Source organism: Phaseolus vulgaris, chromosome 8 (assembly GCF_051622355.1).
Source record: "Phaseolus vulgaris cultivar YP4 chromosome 8, ASM5162235v1, whole genome shotgun sequence".
In the NCBI taxonomy this organism is placed as follows: Eukaryota; Viridiplantae; Streptophyta; class Magnoliopsida; order Fabales; family Fabaceae; genus Phaseolus; species Phaseolus vulgaris.
Genome location: NC_143505.1, coordinates 11,133,231 through 11,152,324, shown reverse-complemented (window position 1 = coordinate 11,152,324; position 19,094 = coordinate 11,133,231). Strand labels below are relative to the sequence as shown.

The window sequence follows — 19,094 nt, the reverse complement described above, 5'->3', positions numbered from 1 at the left end:
TGTGTAGTTGATTGAGCTCGAGCCAATTTTGAGTCGAGCCGGCCCGAGCCAATGTTGAGTCTCACGGGCCCGGGCCGATGTCGAGTCGATTGGGCCCTAGCCAATGTCGAGTCGAGCCGGCCCAGACCGATGTCAAGTCGAGCGGGCTTGAGCCGATGTCGAATCGTCCGGGCCCAGTCCATTGTCGAGTCATCCGGGCTCAAACCGATGTCAAGTCGTCCGGGCCCGGACCGATGTCAAGTCATCCGGGTTCAGGCCGATGTCGAGTCGTCCGGGCTCGAGCCGATGTCAAGTGGAGCGGGCCTGGGTCGATGTCGAGTTGATGGGCCCTGGCAAATGTCAAGTCGAGCGGGCCCAGGCCGATGTCAAGCCGAGCGGGCCCGGGCTGATGTCGAGTTGAACGGGCTTTGGCCGATGTCGAATCATCCAGGCATGGGCTATTTTCTAGTCGTCTGGGCCGATGTTGATTCGTTTGGGCCCGGGCCCAAGCTGATGTCGAGTCGATTGGGCCTAGGCCGATGTCGAGCCGAGCCGGCCCGAGCCAATGTCGAGTCTCCCTAGCCCGAGCCGATGTCAAGTTGAATGGGCCCGGGCCGATGTCAAGCCGAGCAGGCCTGAGCCGATGTCGAGTCCTCCGAGCCCAGGCCATTGTCGAGTCGTCCGGGCCTGGACCGATGTTGAGTCATCCGGGTTCGAGCTGATGTCGAGTCCTCCGGGCTCGAGTCGATGTCGAGTGGAGCGAGCCCGTGTCGTTGTCAAGCCTATTGGGCCCTGGCTAATATCGAGCCGAGCGTGCCCGGGCCGATGTCAAGTCGAGCGGATCCGGACCGATCTCGAGTCGAACGGGCTCTGGCTGATGTCGAATCATTTAGGCCCGGGCCATTATCGAGTCGTCCGGCCCCGAGTTGATGTCGAGTAGTCTGGACCCGAGTCGATGTCGAACCGAGTTGGTCCGCGTTCAAGTTGAGTCGGCTTAGGCCCGGTTCTAGCCAAGTTAGTCTGTGTCCATACCAAAATGAATTTAATTTAATTGATAAAGTGAATTTAATCTAATTAACAAAATGGATTGAATTTAGATTTAATCCACTTTAAATGAATTTAAAAAAGATCCATTTAAATTTGATCTAGTTAAAATGAATATGGATTAATCCAATCCATTTATTCGGATTTGAATTTAGATTGGATTTTGAAAAATGAAATGAATAACTATCGAATAGTAGCTTTTTTATTGCAAAGAAAAGGTATTTGATATTTTGATTGTTTGAAATCACGTGGAATAGAGTTTGATAGAATTACTTTAAAAAAGGTATGCTTTTTTCTAAATAGTTTGTTCCTGCAGTATTATAACTTAGAAGTTAAGTTATGATTTAGCAGAAAAAGTTGAACTATGAAATAAAATTTTATGTATCTTATTCTTAACCAATGGAGTTATAGCCATTGCTGATGTACAAATTTTGGATGCAGTTAATTTTTTACCTTTGCACGTGGTCATCTCCCTGTTCATTTTTTAATCTCCTTGTACATCATTTCTAACAGAAACGTAAATGAACTTGAACTGTGACAAAACTATGAAAGAATCATTAACTACAAAAATTGTCCACATTTTTTATATGCTAACCCTTATGATGTCATGGACTTGAGATAAAGAACATTAATCCTAGAAGAGATACAGGTACTTAATTCTTGACTTGAAAACTTGTTCCGATCCAACTAGAAGTCTCACAAAGTTGAGGATATATTGTAAAACATTCTTCTTTCTTAACCCAATAAAATGTTATTTGATGGGTAACTATGCTACCAGACTTCATCTCAACAATTTCAGCAATGGTAAATGAAAATTTGGCAGTGCATTTCAATTGACTATTATAAGTTCCAGATCCAGAAATGATATGAGAACTGAACATTGCTTACTCCATACATCCAGAGTAAAGCAAGTAGAAAAAAATAAACTGAAAAATGTAAGAGTGGTATTGGAGAGTATTGCATCGTGCAAATGCAATTTGGAGCAATGACATACTTATTGCATCAACGCAGTCAAATGAACAGTGTCTAAGTTGAAGTACTTGGCTAAGCTTCAAAGGTAATATTAGAGCCTAGAGCGTAGCATAATTTGACCCTCAGCTACTATTCTCGTTTCTGTCAACACTGGTGCTACTCCTCCACCTATGTTCCCTGCAGGTTCAACTTCCGTATTGGTGTTTAAAGCACTTGTGACTTTCAATGTGTATACTGCACCAAAAAGAAAATTGTACTTCCAGTCACAAACTTACTATGGATTGAGAAATGGGAATTTCATATTTGAATTCAAGGAAACTAATGAATCAAGTTAAGTGTCACAAACCAAGTACCTATTTGAGCTCGAAGAATGGACAATGCACAAGCCTACTTACCTTATAAATGGTTTCTTATTACTTCCATGAGATGATATTCATAACTAGTCTAGTCATGTGATCAAATTCATTGATACTCTCCAAGATCATAGATTGAGTTTTTTACTACGTAATTCTCCAAAAGATTAATTCATCTAGACGCAAACTGACCTGGTGGAGTGGAAATGGAAGTGGATGCACTATAAGATTTGCTCACAAAGAGTTGAAATTTGATACCATCTGTTGTGTTCTCCTCAAACGCAGAAACCAATATATTGGGAAGGGCTAAGGCAGGGGCTTGTTGGTCTATTGGTGATAAAGGGGCTTCAGAATTGTGTTTAAGCTTCTTGGGATCATGGTCATCTGCAACAGAAGATGGGCGACCAAGTGATTTATCCACGAACGCACCAAAAACATTGTTTCTTTTCCTTGAGTTCTGTCCATGATCTTCCATGCTTCAAGATGAAGACACAAATTTTCTGTTGTGTATGGATTTAGAAGCCTTTTGACCAAAAATAGTTGTAATAAGATACCAAAAATAATGGTTCCTACATGTAGAACTTCTTATGCCACTTTTCTTATATCATATCAAGCATTTTACATAAGCATAAACCACCATTCGAAATGTTGTAACTTTACAGATTTGTGTAAAAGTAAATTATAGTAGTCATCAACCATCAATCAAGGGACTTTATCAGTCCAAGTGCAGAAGTTGTCAATGTTCGACAACTTTATTCACTTTTTCTCGAGCCACACTTTTATTTTTGTTATAGCGCTGCTTTTTCTTTCACATTACAGTAACAAACATGTTGTTTATTGAGATTTTGTTTGTATATGTCTTCTAGACACGGTGATTCAAGAACATGGATTATTCACTGAGAAATAATATATCTTATAATAGTGCAGGAATTTTCTACTTGGTTGGTATTATGTTATAATTCAGTGGACCTAATGTACGTACTGGTCATGATCATTATGTCACACAGAGGAAATGATATAGAAATTCAGCAATCACTATCAATAATACTTGTGGGAAACTTCCCTCAACACGTTTTCATTCTGACATCTAATACAGATAGAATTTTATTCCCTAAATTATTGACAGATGCTAAAGACAATCAGCCATAAATAGCAAATGAAATTTACCTTTTTTTTTCAGAAAAACATGTCAAAAGAAAAGTCATGCAGGGCTTGTACCAACTATTCCCATGTCCACTATAAGAATAATTGGTCAAAATACAATTGCAGTTGCAACAACCATTCCCTTGTTATCCTAGATGACAAGTTCAAAGCTTGAATTATTATTTTAATTATATAAAATGTTACGAGAGTCGTAGTTAAATACATTTATTTTTAAAAGAAATCCATTCATTTTAAATAAATTTACATGTCTATAGTGCAACCTGAAAAATCATGTCAGTACATTTTACTTTTCAAATCTAAAGCCTCTTTATGACTTTAGGCTACAAGATCAATAAAAAATATATTCTCTGACAATTCCTAGATCTTTTGGAGTTTGAATAATGACGTTATGTTTCAGTCTTTTTACATTAAAGGGTGATCCAACTTTAGACATTAGGCAGTGCCTAATCAAGCTCAAACGGAATCTAACAGTTTCTTTTCTTTTTTTCCCATTTTCTTATGCAAACCAAGTCAATTAGAGTTATACCATATGAAATTTAGTTTTAGGTGTAGTGTGGAACTGGTATCAGCATACCCTATCTATTCTTCACTAGTTTGAGTTTTTTCTAAGTGCCATTTTTCTTTCGATATTCACACCTTCCATTTCTCACCAATCATGGACCAAACTCAAAAGGAGTCTGGTTGGATGCATTCTATCAAGGTAACATTGGGGTCTCTAGACCACAGAGAGGTTAAGTCCTTCATCAGCAGCATTCCTAGTGTTTCGAGCAAGCTTAGAAAATCCAACGAGGAGGCGTACTCACCAAAGTTTGTCAGCATTGGACCCTTACATAGGGGAACAAGTAGCCACCTTCTGGCCATGGAAGAGCACAAATGGCGTTACATGCTGGCTCTCCTTCACAGAACTCAAAACCCAGTTTCAACCTTGGATGAATGCGGCACAGTCATTCTTGGTTTGGACGATGCAGTTCGTGCAAGCTATGGAGGTAATATCAAATATGAACCCCATGAGCTAGCCAAAATAATTTTACTTGATGGCTCATTCTTGTTAGAACTTCTCCTTAGATGTGCACCACCAAACATGGTACCTCAAATTCCAAAAGAAGATAACCATAATGATTCTTCTTTAGATCCAATACTAGGACACAAAGAAGTGTTCATATCTATTCTCACTGATTTCACTCTTCTAGAGAACCAAATGCCCTTTTTTGTTCTCAAGACATTGGCAAGGGTACTTTTTCCCGAGGTCTTCACAAGTGAAGCTGATCATCTTGTTGCTGATCTCACACTGTCTCTCTTCAGCTACCCTTTGATCCGCTGTCCTAGTGTGGCACATTTTCTTCATCTCATGCACTTGTCCTCCATTGTCGATGAGGGGCAAAAGGTGAAAAAAGCTCAGCAAGAGCTAAAGCGTTGCGCCACAAGGCTTAGAGCTTCTGGTGTATCAATTAGGAAAGTAGATAGGCGCAGCAAACTGGTTCACTGGTTTGGCTTTGACATAAGATTTTCCAAAGGGGTGCTTGAAATCCCTCCACTTCACGTAGTCGAAACAACTGAGGTATATTTGAGGAATTTCATTGCATGGGAGCAAAGCAGAATTGGTATCAACAGGCAATTCACTTCTTATGCATTGTTTCTTAGAGGGTTGCTCTGTTCCTTGCAAGATATTGAGCTGCTTGTGGACAGTGGTGTTTTGGTCAAAGATACTAAGATCAGCAACAGAGACTTGCTCACTTTGTTTGCCACAATCACGAAGGGGGTGGACCAAATGGACTCTAGTTACAGTAAGCTTTGTGAGGACTTGAATGCTTACTCAGCAGTGAATCCATTGAGAAAGTTCCCTATACTGATATGGCATTGTTGCAACCGTTGTGTGGAATGCATCAGATACTCTTGCAAACACAGCTATAAAATCTTGATTAGGGATCATATCCCAAATGTGTGGAAACTGATAGGAATTGTGGTAGCTGCAGTGCTGCTTGCTCTTACCATTATGCAAACCTACTATTCATCCCGTGGCTAAGTAAATTTTGTTAAGTATGAGTACAACCATGATTCATATGATTGACATACATTTTTCATTATGATGCAAACATGTCAAACTTTCAACAAAAAAATATACTCGTATATTGAATTTTGTGTTAATTCAGGCCGATTGATTTTTTTGCATGCATAACTTTTAAATATGGGCCACAATAAATTGGCATATGTGATGTTTATTTATACAGTTTATGGCTGTTACATGAAAAAAGTGAGGGCGTTCTTTGTTATACCTCTCATTAGAGAGAAAACCTTTAACATATATTTACAATTATATCGGTAGGGGTTGTGAAATTTATTTCATGTAAAAATAGGATTAAATGACTACAGCAGATAATTGATGTAAATAAGAAAATTATTCTAATTATCTTATAATCTTATAAAAACGGATAGGTTTGGTTGATCGAACCATTTTTATAAGGTGATCATGATTCGGTTTAATTTTTTCCACATTCCTAGACTTATTCGTAGTGCACAATCTCCAATCCCTATGGGTACTCTACTGTGATCATGAACCACATTAATCTTCAATCCCTTGAGTAACTCCTGTTATCCCCACCCTGGTAAAGACTAGACAAGAAAATGGGCAGCAAAAAACAATTGAAGTAGGTACACAATTCCAGCTGGGAAATTGTTTTAATACATACTAAATATACAATTACTGTTCTTGATTTCTTGCAAACAGTGTCAGTGCAGTAGCATAGCAGTTGGATAGCACATGCATAAAGATAAGCTAAAGATAGTGTCATCAAAAGTTTCAACGACAATTCTTTGTTGGCCACATTAGCTAGTGCAGTAATGTAGTAGACTGAGCAAATCTTTCGTATCAGCTTTCACACTCACTGTTGCTTTTATTGTGACCTGGTATTGAGTTGAGGTTCAATTATTGGAGCAAATTCAAGTACCTATAGACCCTTTTCTTCAGTATATTTTAAATCCTTTAAATTTTGCTCAAATTGATTACATATTATTGTAATACTATTTTTTCTACAATTTTTAAACATGACTGAAGTGAGAAAGTCTTCAATATCCAGTAGACATATAGCAGAAAACGTTTGAAAGATCTGAACTTGTAATCTTCCCAACAACCCCACATAGAACCTTAACAGCCTCCAAATGCCAAAAGTTACAATGCATCTTGGAGCAAGTTCTGGCACTCAGCAATGAGTTCATGTCCCTTCTTGCGAAGGATCTCTGCTTGAATCAACAACATAGCTCCTTTGTGACCCTTTTGCCCCGCCATCACGATCTCACTGCTTGAGAAGCTCATGAGCTTCAAAAGATGTGCTGCATCAGCCATCTCAAGTCCAACATCTACTGTAGGCTCTTTGTTTGACAAATCTTTCAAACGTTTCACAGTGGACTCGCGTTGACACGCAATTGCTTTGTATATGCCCCCGGTTCTAGGCCTCCTTGATAGTTCCTCAGCTGCCATAGACACCACTGATTCTAGCTCACTCTGATTCTGATCTTCTTTCCAATTACAATCTACACAGCAAATGCAAACACAAATTAATGGTGGAGTGGTGGCATACAATATCTATTAAGACAAAACTTAGTTAAATTTCCTAATGTATTTGGGGTATTCCCCTGTCTACAAAAAGGTTTCTTTCAACTTAGAACTTCATACAAATTACCGAAACTCACCACCACTAAATCGACTTTAGAGGTATTTTCTGGTATTGTTTTTCAATTAAAATTAGTATTTGTAGCTCTATAACTCCAACAATTTAGGTGAACACTTACAACCCAGATGAAACTCTAATTTTGATTTAAAAACAGCATCAGAAGTATCTAAAATATTTTATGCAAAGAGAAAAATGAGGTGTTAATGATGGTATAATATCTACTGAAGTTTTATATAGAGAAAAAAGGAGGTATAAATGGTTTTATATGATAGCTATTAATGTTTCATATATAGAGAAAAAAAGTGGGAGTTAGAACTCACTGTCTGAGACTGTTCTGCAAAGTTTGTCATCATTCTCCACGTACTCAATGAGTGATGACTTGCTACCAATGGATTGGGGTGATGGTCCACTACTAGCTGAACGCTTGATGGAAGTTGATGGAGAGGAAAAGTCCAATATTTCCTTTGTATCAATGCTTTGTTTGGAAAGATAAGAAGAAGGGGTCAAATTGGTGGTGGTGGTTTCCAACAAAGGAGCTTGAGAATTTGGTTTGAGTCTCTTGTGGCCATGGTCAAGGTGACCAACAAATTTAGCTTCTTGTGATTCAGGGTGGTGTTCCAATGGCGGAGAAAAAGGAAGAAATTTGGCGAAAGCATTGCTGTCACTGCTTCTTTTTCTTTCGTTGTGATGGGCAGCACTGGTGGAATCCTCCATGACTTCTCCCAAACTTGCAGCCAAGACAAGAAATGGATTTTGAAAATTCTTTTCTTGTTTTTGAGGCAACAGAGTCCAATAACAAGAGTAGATAATTAATTTATAGATGTAAAAATGAAGTGGAGAATAAGGCATGTGTGAACCCACTGCAGCAATGTTTTCTCCTCAACTGTGTTCTATTCCACTGTACTAAGCTTTACAACTAAAACAACTTCAAATGTTTATTATTACTATTTATTTATTTATTTATTATTTCTTATCTTTTTTTTCAAGGGTTAAATCACTTGTTTGTTGACTTTAATTTTGGAAGAATAAACTTGTTAAGTGTTTACTTGTATTTTTATCTTTTAATTACAAAATTGTCACGATTCCAATCTTATTTTGCAGGTGAAATGGGCCCGAATATTTTTGTTGGGTGAGAAAGACACTAACTTTATGAGGGTGTTTCATCCTGCACCCCCAACAAATGTCTTCCCGCACCCCATCATTTTCGGTAAAGACTCTTTTATTCCTTTTAAAAATACTTCTAGAATACTCTTTTTAAAATATTTTTGGAACATACTTTCTACAATATATTTTTTTAATTCTGGATTTATCATTCTGGAAATCAAAAAAATGTGTTTTGGGAAGAATATTTTGGAATAGTTTTTTGTTTTCCAAGATTTCCTATTTTGGAAACACGCTTTGCTTATGGAACTCCAGAAACATCTTTTTACTTACAGAATCCCAACTTCGGAATTACCCAAAACTATCAAGGGTACTTTCGATATTTTAAAGAATGTAGAAATGCATATCAAACATCCACTTTATTATTTTAACACATTTTCAAATATGACAAATTTTTCCCGCACCTCCATTCGTTCTCCCTATCCTACCCTTCTCAACATGTGTGGTGGTTTATTCTATATTTTTCAAGTGGTCTTTGGTGCTTGTGGTAATTGGTTGAAGTTGCTTGTGGTGGCGGATGCTTGAGATAAGTTTTGTAGTGTTTTTAGAGTTTATTTTTTATTCTCTTATTTATTTATTTTTCAATATTTTTGTGTATATCGGATTCTACAATCCATAACACCCCTTAGTGTAATATGTATTATTGATTGTACAATTCGGAGGGTAAACCTAGATTCGGAAGTGTCTTATAATTGTTCAATCCATAACACATTTTGAACTTACAATCTGGATTGTACAATCCGAAAGACAATTCCAAATCCAAGTTTATGTTTCAAATTGTACAATTCATAATACATATTATATAGTAAGAGGGTGTTAAAGATTGTATAATTTGAAATATATTTCTAAATTCAGAAATACCTTTCAAATTGCATAATACGAAATGTATTTTTTTATAAAAAATATTCTGAATTATAGAATCCAAAAAATATTTTCACATTAACTTCCTTCCTCATTCTACAATTCGGAAGGTGTAAATAAAAAAAATACATTTCAATATTATAATGTATTTTTTAAAGGACAAAATGGTCTTTTTATATTGATCTATGGAGGTGAAGTAGAAGTTATGAGATGCAGGAAAAAAAACCTCAAATATTTGTAAAATACATGGAGTAAAGAAAAGTCTTTTACAATTCTTTGAAAATAATGTAACAGTTTTATAATTAAATATAAAACAAATTAGGAATAAAAATGGAAGTTAAAAACATATAAGACGTTGATTAGCAAAAAAATAGTTTTAAATTTTTATAATTTCTGAATTTAAGTATGAAAACAGTAAAAACAACTTCTTACATAAGGGCATTATTGAAATAAAAATTGAAAAAAAAATGGAAATGTAAATAACAAAACCAAGAGTGCAAAAGTATTGTTAGTTTTAATTATACTGATAAATTAGTATTAAATAATAATTGAAAGTTTATTTAATTATCATTAATTGATAATTAAGGATTTTAATATTATATGTAAGTTGTGGAATATAAGAAGATAAGTTTTGTATAAGTAATTTATTTAAAGTAACTCATGTAGAAGTCCCTCTTAGATGGTTCATTATTTCTCTCATGCTGAGTATCCTTAAAAAAATACTCAAGAATTATTTTTATACTTGCAAATATCTTTTATTTTTCATTCTGTAAAATTTTAAATAAATTAAATTTTTTTCTAAAAAATCATATTCTTTTTATTCTTACAAAATTGAAATGCCCTTTTAGATCATTGCTAATAAAGGTGATAGATGAAAAAAAAATGGTGTAAAGATAGTTTTAACATGCAAATTTACAATTAAAAGTTCTTTTTGATATTAATGTATGATTAAGAACAGTATGATTCAACTCTAGAAATACCCAAATCCATATACATCATGTTTTTATTTTTGTGTTTGTTATGTCTTCTGTTTTAAATTGAGGAAATATTTGCTCTCACTAAAAATGCATTTTTACAGCATCATTAAATCATGTATTGTCATTTATAAAAATTTGAAGACCTTTAGCACTATTTGGAATTTGATTATATTATTTGTACTTCTACCTTTTCTATCTCTCTTCACGTGCACTCCATCATATCTGAAAGCTACTTCTTATAAAGATGCAAGTGTGGTATACTTCATATTTCATTTTTTTTTCAATATTTGAATTAGATTATCCTCTTCACGATTTTTTTTATCAAAATAGAATAATTTCACATTTTTTTTATTAAAATAGAATAATTTCATAAATTAATTATCAAAATAAATAAAATTTAAAAGAAAAATTAAAATAGTTAAGTCATACATAATCGTGTTGAAAATACAATTTGAGTGTAATTAGATTTCAATTGAAATTTCAGTATTAATTGAAATCTAATTACACTAAAATTGGTTTAAACTAGCACAATTTTATTTATTTTAATATTTGTTTAAAATTTTATTTATTTTAATAATTAATCTATAAAATTACCCTAGTTAGGTAAAAAAAATCCCTTTTGACACTATTTACTATTTTCATATTTTGAGCTGGAATCTGAATGGAACCGAATAAACCTGAATTAGTATAATGAGTGGGAGCTTGGTGACTTTCCAACTTATTTAAATAATATCAAAAGTTTTATCATATTTTAATGTGAAAAAACAACTTATTTGGTTGTCTAACACAACTTTCTTGAGGTAGTGTCTTAAAATATTCTCTCTTGGAAGAATAAAAAAAGTGTTAAAAGGCATTGTTTTTAACAATACAAAGGGGGTTGAAGGAAAATGAATAAATATATACTGAGTCAATTTTTATGTAACTTATTTCATTTACATACACCTTAACTTTTTACAAATACATTTAATTCATCATACAACTTCCGCTATTTGCTCGAGACACTATCAGCTATATAATCTAACAGCAATTTTCCACAATCTGCTATTGACAACATTAGTTGTTACTATTTGTGTTTTTACAGTGCATCTTTTATACTTTAAAATATGTTTTCACTTTGTCTCTAAAAGGTAAAGATGCTTGAATTTAATATAGTATCACCACACTTATCTGCTGGCTGTCACAATTACAGTGTTGCTATTATCACCATCTCCAACTCTGAAACAATCATAATAATAAAATAGTTAGTTACATCCCGTCAACCTTAAAATTACACCCACAATATCATAAATAAACACAATCCTAAACAACAACACTGTATTGAATCCAGAATGACAATTTATTTCCCAATTCAATTTGTAATAAAAATGCAAGTTTTGTTAATATGAACTAATTTCAATTCTGATATAACTATAATTGATATTATAACCCCAGAACCTCAATCCAATCAAGTTTTGAATGGATCCTAAGAACTAAAAATACATTATTAATTTTTCTCGTACTCATTCTCATATTTTCTGCAAGAAATATATAAAACAAAAAACAGAAGAACAGTAGTTCTCAGCCTCTCTACATGTCAGCTGAAGCTTATGGGAGAATGGACAAGATTTTGGTCCATTCCCTTTGCATTGTTCATAGCTTAACAAAACTGCCAACATATGGTAAAGTAGGCCTACGAATTATCATGCTTAAGCTTTACGGGTGTGCTAAGGCATAAAATCGTTCTTGAGCCTCCACCCAAAACAACTAAAGCTTTTAAGAGTGTTTGTCTTAAGAGTAATTTCCAGTTGAGACTATAGAATTTAACAGAGCTCAACATGTTTGAAGTTAAATTTAAACCAACAATGGCAAGACTGAAAAAACAGAGGTTACACAAACATCTGCTAAATGTACGAACCTCCAGTTCAATATTGAGAGTTGATCTCACCCCAATCAAGATTTCAGGATCATCTACCAGTCAAGTTCCTGACATTATTAAGGAACTTACACAAAGCTGGAAGCATCTAAATTGTTACAAGAGACTATTTAATTTAGAAAATTTGGGTACCTGAATTCAAACATAGGAAATTAGTAAGGGGCTGGGTGCAGCAAGCCTTGTGTTTCTGGCAGACACAACAAAACACAAGCTGAGACTAAGACAATTAGTTAGTTCTAAATCAACAAATGTTAATGATCGTTCTGGCACAAGTTGGTTAATATCCCATGAAAATATCTCAGAAAAGTAGCCTTAAGCTAGATGAACTGTGACAAATACTGGAAAAGTAAATTCCATGGAGAAACCAAGTTGTGGGCAATAGGAGTACTGTTAGGGATTAATTATAGTTGGTTTAAAATGGGTTAACTAATTAGTCCTATTTCAGTTTTCTGTTTAAAATGGGTTTAGTGCAGCTTTAGGTGGGCAGACTGACCTATTTTAATTTTGGGTGTGCACTAAACTTCTAACCAATTAACACAATCTAGTATATACCCTTGTATAAAAATGACAGAACAAAAGAGCCTTTAAAGGGGGTAGCCATTCTGACATTTCTGATTACTTCAAAAGGCAGACATTTTATACTGAAATAATAACAAAGTGGTGATATTGAAAGCTTGAAAAAACAAGTACAACAGCTGTGATAGAAGTAAACCTTGTAAGAACATTTTACAAATCTCATTCATGGACTCGTTATGTAACATCATCAAATGGGGCATTGTATACCATGATGCAGAAATTTACACCTGCATTTTTTACCACAAAATGGCAACTGGTTGAAATGCATATGAACTCAAAATTCCATAATTGTCAGGCTGCCAATCCCTGTGTCCAATAAAAATATTTAATTGATTTATGTAAGTCATCATTTGGTAAATACAATGATGTATGCTAGTTTATGAATAAGTCACATGTGGATCTCATTAAGTCAAAAAAAATTCTCCAAATCACATCTTTGAATAATACTTGTATACAGACATGAGGTAAGAGATTCTCAAGATTAACAGAAATATGAACCCTTCTCAAAGATCCAAGCAGGCACAAAACGGACAACTGATCAAAATACGAGACAAAACGAATGCCTCGCAGCATACCCTAACATACTCTGAAATGAAACCAAATGATCTTGATAGTTTTACAATTTAACCTGAGATATAAAAGTAGATAAAAAAAATGCAAAGTAACTAATTTAATGAAAGACAACTAAAGAACTTACTTGAGTGCCACCATATAAACACTTGAAAACACGTACTATTGTGCAACAAATAATTTTAGTTCTGGATGAGCATCATTCAGCTTCATGAAGAACTCCTGGCATTTAATGGATGTTCCTTTTGATGTATGTTCACTATGTTGTGAAAAATTTGGAAGAATCTTCTCTACATCAAGATCTCTTGACATCTGACATAGGCATGCTAAGATGGTAGATGTTAATTTTGAGTCCAGAACAACATCCTTATCAGCCATTTGATGAAGCAAGGAAATGATTTTTTCTGTCTCTCCCTTTAAACCATAGCCCTTTAGTAAAGAATCAAATACAGCAACATCTGGTACATGACCAGAGGAGACCATTTTCTCATAGAGGGACATGGCTTCATCCAACAGCCCAAGTTTTGAGAACCTATTTATTAATACAGACAAGGTTACAGCATCAGGGATCAAATCCATGTTAAGCATATCCGATAGCAATTCCTTGGCATGTTTAATATCTCCTGCTTTGAGGGTTCCATCAATTATTATATTAAAGGAGACAACATCGACGTCATGATTCACATTTCTCATTTCTTGAAATAAACTCCTAGCCTGTTCTAGACTATCTTCCCTGCACAAAGATGCCATTAGTGCATTGAAATCAACCACTGTAGGTCTAATTCCAGAAGCTTTCATTTTAATAAAAAGTCCTTTTGCAATACTCAGCATCTGCATTTTGCACAGACCATTAATGAAAACTCTGTAAGTCATTGAATTGGGAGAAAATCCAGAGTCTACTGCATATTTCCAGAGTTCCAACGCCTTAATAAGTTTCCCGACACTGAGATAACCCTCAATCAAAACATTATAAGTTACTATGTTACCTGGGAACCCCATTTCAACCATAGTAGAATGGACCCTCAGAGCATCTCGAAGACGTCCTTCCTTGCAAAGTCCCTGAATTAAATAATTAAAAGTGAAGACATCCGGTTTTATATGGAACTTGTCGCTCACCAACAGCTTCCAAAGATCCATCGCATCATCAACTTTGCCAGCTACACACAGCCCTTTCATCAACGTATTATAAGTAACCACATCAGGCTTCTTCCCCTTCTTCGTCATCATTTCCAGAATCCTAAGTGCATCCTCCACCCGATCCTCCTTACAAAGTCCATTCACAACAACATTGTATGTCAAAGTACTTGGCTCCTCCCCCTTCTGCTCCATCAAATCCAACACCTTAATTGCATCCTCCGCTCTCCCATTCTTGCAAAGCCCATCTGCCAAAACCGAGTAGGTAACAACATCCGGCCGAATTCCTCGCGCCGTCATGTCCTTCAGCATATCAGACGCCTCTCGCCACCGACCAATCTTGCTAAGACCATGCATCAAACAACTATATGTAACCACATTGGGACTGACCTTCTTCCTCAACATATCATCAAACAGTTCCCTCCCCCTCTCAACATCACCCTTGCCACAAAAGAAACTAATTAGAGAACTATACAGAAAGACATCAGCTTTCAAACCCTCCCTCTCCATCTCCTCCAACAAAACCAACCCCTCACAAACTTCTCCATTCTTACAAAGACAATCAATTAAAACACTATATGTCACCAAATTGGGTTTGTTCTCCCCAACCTTCATTGCCTCAAACAAAGCCCTAGCTTCCACCAATCTTTTAGCTTTACACAATCCACTTATAAGGGTATTGTAAGTGACAATATCAGGAACCACATAGTCGCTATTTTTCTTCATTTGAGAAAACAAACCCATTGCCTTGTCGCATTGACCACTCCGGGAAAACCCCTTCAACACGAGATTCATGCTATAGACTTGAACCGGAAAACCGCGTTTTATCATTAGGCCAAGGACTCCAAAAGCGAAACTTGGGTAATGGGTGCTGACGAAGCTTTCGGTTAATGCACAGAGAGAAGTGAACCAGGGCGAAACGCGCGCGGAAACCATCTTGCGGTAAACCGACACGACGACGTCGTAGTGTCGTGCCTTGCGTAGGTTGTCGATAAGGGAGTTGCATTCTGGTTCGGAGGGTGGTGAATTGGGGTCGTGGATGGTGCGGTGAAAAAGGGAAACGGCGTCGGATAGGGAGTGAGGAGTGTGGGAGATTGAAGCAGAAGCTGAAACGTTGAATGGATTAACGGTGGTAGAAGACGGTGGGGGAAGGGGAGGGTTAAGGAGGCGTTTGGGGATCATTTTTAAGTTTAAGGGGTTTGTAATTTGGTCTGGGTTTGGGAAAGTAGTAAAACGAATTTGCATGTGAGTAAGTCATTTTAATCCCTTTTCTTAAAGCAACACGATTAACTAATTAAAATTATGGTTAAAATGGAGTAAAAAATATTATTAAACTTATTTGGATGATAATTTTTTTTTAAAGTAATCATTATACACCGGATGCTTGTATTTTTTATTTTTTTATAAATGTATATATGTATTTTTTATTATTATTATTTTTCAATTTTTTATTTCAATCATTATTGTATATTTGCATTAATTTATTAATGTGTGTTTTTATTCATTATTATTATTATTATTATTATATATCTATATTTTTAATCATAATTTTTATTTTTATCGTTATCATATATATATATATATATATATATATATTAAAATGAATTATCATATTCCAACAATTTAATTCATATAAATTCATGTGTTTTTGTATTTTTTAAATATCAATATATCTATATTTTTTACTTTTATCATTATTATATTGTATTTATTAAAATAAACTATAAATTTAAATTGTAATATTTTAATTCATCATAAACTTATGTGTATTTTTTAAATATTAACATGTATATTCAATTTTTTTTGTTTTTTATCATTGTTGTATATTTGTATTGTTTATTTTTTATCATTATTATATATGTATTTTATTTATTAAAAAAAACTATAATACATAATATATAATTTATTTTTATCTTTTTTTAATTCTATTTCGAATTTGTTTTCTTTAAATGTATTTTTTAATGAAATGAATGGTAATTAAAAAAAAAAAAAACAGATGCATATCTAAGATTCTAAAGTGGTATTTTTCAAAATTAAAGCAATATAAATCGATCACAAAGGTTCCATATCCACCTATCCAATTATCACTCATCAAGCTTCACAACAAAACATTCAGCTTTTAACCAAAATAAATTAATAAAATAAAATATTGATAAAGATAAAAAAAAATTATGTACATAAAAAAACAATTATAACCAAGAATTCCTATATATAAGTATAGATTATTTATAGCTTTTAACCAAAATAAATTAATAAAATAAAATATTGATAAAGATAAAAAAAAAAATTATGTACATAAAAAACAATTATAACCAAGAATCCCTGTATATAAGTATAGATTATATATAGGTATAGGTAATGAATTATAATTACATATAAGTTTTTAGTTTATCAATACATATATTATTTAGTTTAGTTAATTTTGTAAATTCTTGTAAAAATATGACACATGTATAAGTATTTAAAAAGTAAGAAGTTTAACAAATATATTCATTTATCAGTACGTGTTTTTGTTGTTATTGGAAATTGAAGGTTTCTACGCAGAGTATTTTAATGAGTAGAATTCCCAAATTTTCACTAAAAGAATAATAAAATAAAAAAGTATAATGTAAATTATATGAGCCCATATGAGTGGGTGCTCTTAGATCTTATTATGTAAGACCGTTTATATTTTTAAAGGTCAATACAGAGACTCTTAAACAAAATAAAAGTTGTATGTTATCATATATTGTAATGAAAATAGTTTGGAGGTGGGAGATAACTAAGTTTGATAATTTTATCTATTTTTGTTACCTTAAGTATCTTTTTGTTAACTAAGTAGTAATAATTGATTTAAGTTATAAGATAGAATTTAAGTATCTTCGGTAAATATACAAGATTCCAAGGTGGGAATCTAAGGATAATGTAAATTGATGATGAACTATTTGTTTAAATTAATAATTTAATAAACACATAGCTTCTTAATAACTATTTTATTAATATAGTTACTATGATGCTAATTCTAATTCATCAAGGTGCTTTTGGTATCATTTTTGGCTTAATTATAAATAAAAGTGAATATTTACTCAAAACCAAGTTTGTAATCCAAGTTAAATATGAATTAAACAAGTGAACAATAATGATAATTTTTCAACTGTTATTTAAGGAGGATTTAGGAATTTTAAATAACTTAATTAGTTTTTGTATTGTTTTGCTTGGTGCAATGCTCAAGCTTAGTAAAACATAGCATAACTATATTTTTCCTACATGTTAACATGTAGGAGCACTTTAAACAATAATTATTTTTATTGTTGAGTTAGTGTTGAGTTTTGTAATGTAATATGTCACTATGAGTAAAATATCATGTAATTTTGTGAGTAAGTCTCGTCAACTCGTGAATAACTATTTTAAATGAGAAATGTAGATTTTGAAAATTTATTGGAAAAAAAAATCAGTATCACAAAATGATTGAGTTTTGTATTAAAAAAAACTCAAATTTATAATTCAAGCTCACGCAAGGTATGCTGAAATTATGTTATGTTGGGATGTAGTATAATGCAATGTTTACTTATACATAAGTATAATTTAATGTGTAACATAGTTCAATGCTTTCACTTTTTAATATTGCTTAGTGTTAATGTGATACATAATATAGTTGAATGTTTATGCTTTTTAATATATCTCTATATACAATAACATAAAGTTATCGCATATTGTGTAACATACTTGGTTTCTCATGCTTTTGAATATTGCTCGAGATTGGGTGCAGGAGTAGAGGCACATGGCTCGACAGGAGGTGCAGTATCAGAAAAAAAAATCAAAAGCAGAATTATATGCATTAGAAATAGGGAGAGATAAAGTGTTAGGGTCCTTAGGCAAGCCACTGTCCAATTTATATGGAAAGTGGTTTTCATGAAAGATTACATGTCTTGATATCTCTATGCTATGAAACTTTAAATTTAAGATAATATAACCTTTTGTATTTTGCGGGAAGCCAAGAAAAATACCTTTAATAGATCTATCATCTAATTTTTTCCTATGTGCAGTAATGGTACTAGCATAACAGAGACAACCAAACACTTTTAGAAAGGAAATGTCATATGGTTTTCCAAACAACTTTTCATGAGGAGTGATATTATCAAGTAATGGAGTAGGAATAGCATTTATTAAGAAAACAACATGATTTACAGCAAATTCCCAAAAAATAGGAGGAAGATTTGCTTGAAAAAGTAAAGCCCGGGTTACATTTAGTATGTGTTGACGTTTACGTTCTACAATGCCATTTTGTTGTGGTGTTTCAACACAAGATTTTTGATGTATAATTCCCTTTGAAGCATAAAAATTTGACATAGCAAACTCAACACCATTGTCAGTACGAATCGTTTTGATATTAGTTTTGAAATGATTTTGAACGAAAACAGTGAAGTTAATGATGTGCTGACGCACTTCAGATTTGTTATGCAGCAGAATAACCCAAGTATAACGCGAGTAATCATCAACAATAGTCAAGAAATAACGAAAACCTTGCATAGAAATTATGCAACATGGTCCCCAAATATCAAAGTGTACAAGATCAAAAAAATAGCAGAGGTAACAGTATTACTTAAAGTGAAAGGAAGTTTTCTCTGTTTTGCACGACTACAAGTGTCACATACATGATGAGTATCAACAGTAATAAAAGAGTATTGTTTGCTTAAGACATGTAATCTTTCATGTGAAAGGTGTCCTAGTCTATAATGCCATA

At 33.7% G+C, this 19,094-nt stretch overlaps 4 protein-coding genes across 13 annotated transcripts; 1 reads left to right on the top strand and 3 right to left on the bottom strand.

Annotated features, from left to right (window-relative positions):
* Positions 1–1,955: 1,955 nt before the first annotated feature.
* LOC137826374 (uncharacterized) lies at positions 1,956–2,955 on the bottom strand. Its single transcript, XM_068632318.2, has 2 exons — positions 2,541–2,955; positions 1,956–2,229 (listed from the first exon to the last, which is right to left on the bottom strand). Exons 1-2 carry the CDS (start codon positions 2,821–2,823, stop codon positions 2,087–2,089), a joined length of 426 nt encoding a protein of 141 aa, XP_068488419.1. The 5' UTR covers positions 2,824–2,955; the 3' UTR covers positions 1,956–2,086.
* A 994-nt stretch (positions 2,956–3,949) lies between these two features.
* LOC137826372 (UPF0481 protein At3g47200) lies at positions 3,950–6,402 on the top strand. The gene has a single exon (XM_068632316.2). The coding sequence runs from the start codon at positions 4,168–4,170 to the stop codon at positions 5,533–5,535; it is 1,368 nt and encodes a 455-aa protein (XP_068488417.2). The 5' UTR covers positions 3,950–4,167; the 3' UTR covers positions 5,536–6,402.
* Positions 6,403–6,468: 66 nt separating this feature from the next.
* On the bottom strand, positions 6,469–8,085 carry LOC137826373 (uncharacterized). The gene is made up of 2 exons (XM_068632317.2): positions 7,501–8,085; positions 6,469–7,040 (listed from the first exon to the last, which is right to left on the bottom strand). Exons 1-2 carry the CDS (start codon positions 8,027–8,029, stop codon positions 6,679–6,681), a joined length of 891 nt encoding a protein of 296 aa, XP_068488418.1. The 5' UTR covers positions 8,030–8,085; the 3' UTR covers positions 6,469–6,678.
* Positions 8,086–11,056: 2,971 nt separating this feature from the next.
* Positions 11,057–15,612, bottom strand: LOC137825725 (Tetratricopeptide repeat (TPR)-like superfamily protein). 10 transcript variants are annotated; one of them, XR_016515200.1, is made up of 6 exons: positions 14,224–15,603; positions 13,365–14,068; positions 12,804–12,973; positions 12,224–12,278; positions 12,074–12,141; positions 11,057–11,394 (listed from the first exon to the last, which is right to left on the bottom strand). XR_016515200.1 is itself a non-coding variant. In XM_068631467.2 (2 exons), exon 1 carries the CDS (start codon positions 15,551–15,553, stop codon positions 13,400–13,402), a length of 2,154 nt encoding a protein of 717 aa, XP_068487568.2. In that variant the 5' UTR covers positions 15,554–15,603; the 3' UTR covers positions 11,057–11,394; positions 13,365–13,399. The 10 variants fall into 10 exon arrangements, 2 of the variants coding, with proteins under 2 accessions (XP_068487568.2, XP_068487569.2); XR_011083334.2 differs by having other exon boundaries at positions 13,365–15,612; XR_016515197.1 differs by having other exon boundaries at positions 12,224–12,302; positions 13,365–15,603.
* Between the last annotated feature and the right edge of the window lie 3,482 nt (positions 15,613–19,094).

Excerpts from the sequence above, each read along its gene's own strand:
- LOC137826374 (XM_068632318.2), bottom strand. The coding sequence starts at position 2,823 with ATGGAAGATCATGGACAGAACTCAAGGAAAAGAAACAATGTTTTTGGT. Across the intron at positions 2,230-2,540 it reads TTCCATTTCCACTCCACCAG|TATACACATTGAAAGTCACA; the intron begins GTCAGTTTGCGT and ends TTTTTGGTGCAG.
- LOC137825725 (XM_068631467.2), bottom strand. The coding sequence starts at position 15,553 with ATGATCCCCAAACGCCTCCTTAACCCTCCCCTTCCCCCACCGTCTTCT.
- LOC137826372 (XM_068632316.2), top strand. The coding sequence starts at position 4,168 with ATGGACCAAACTCAAAAGGAGTCTGGTTGGATGCATTCTATCAAGGTA.
- LOC137826373 (XM_068632317.2), bottom strand. The coding sequence starts at position 8,029 with ATGCCTTATTCTCCACTTCATTTTTACATCTATAAATTAATTATCTAC. Across the intron at positions 7,041-7,500 it reads TTGCAGAACAGTCTCAGACA|ATTGTAATTGGAAAGAAGAT; the intron begins GTGAGTTCTAAC and ends TTTGCTGTGTAG.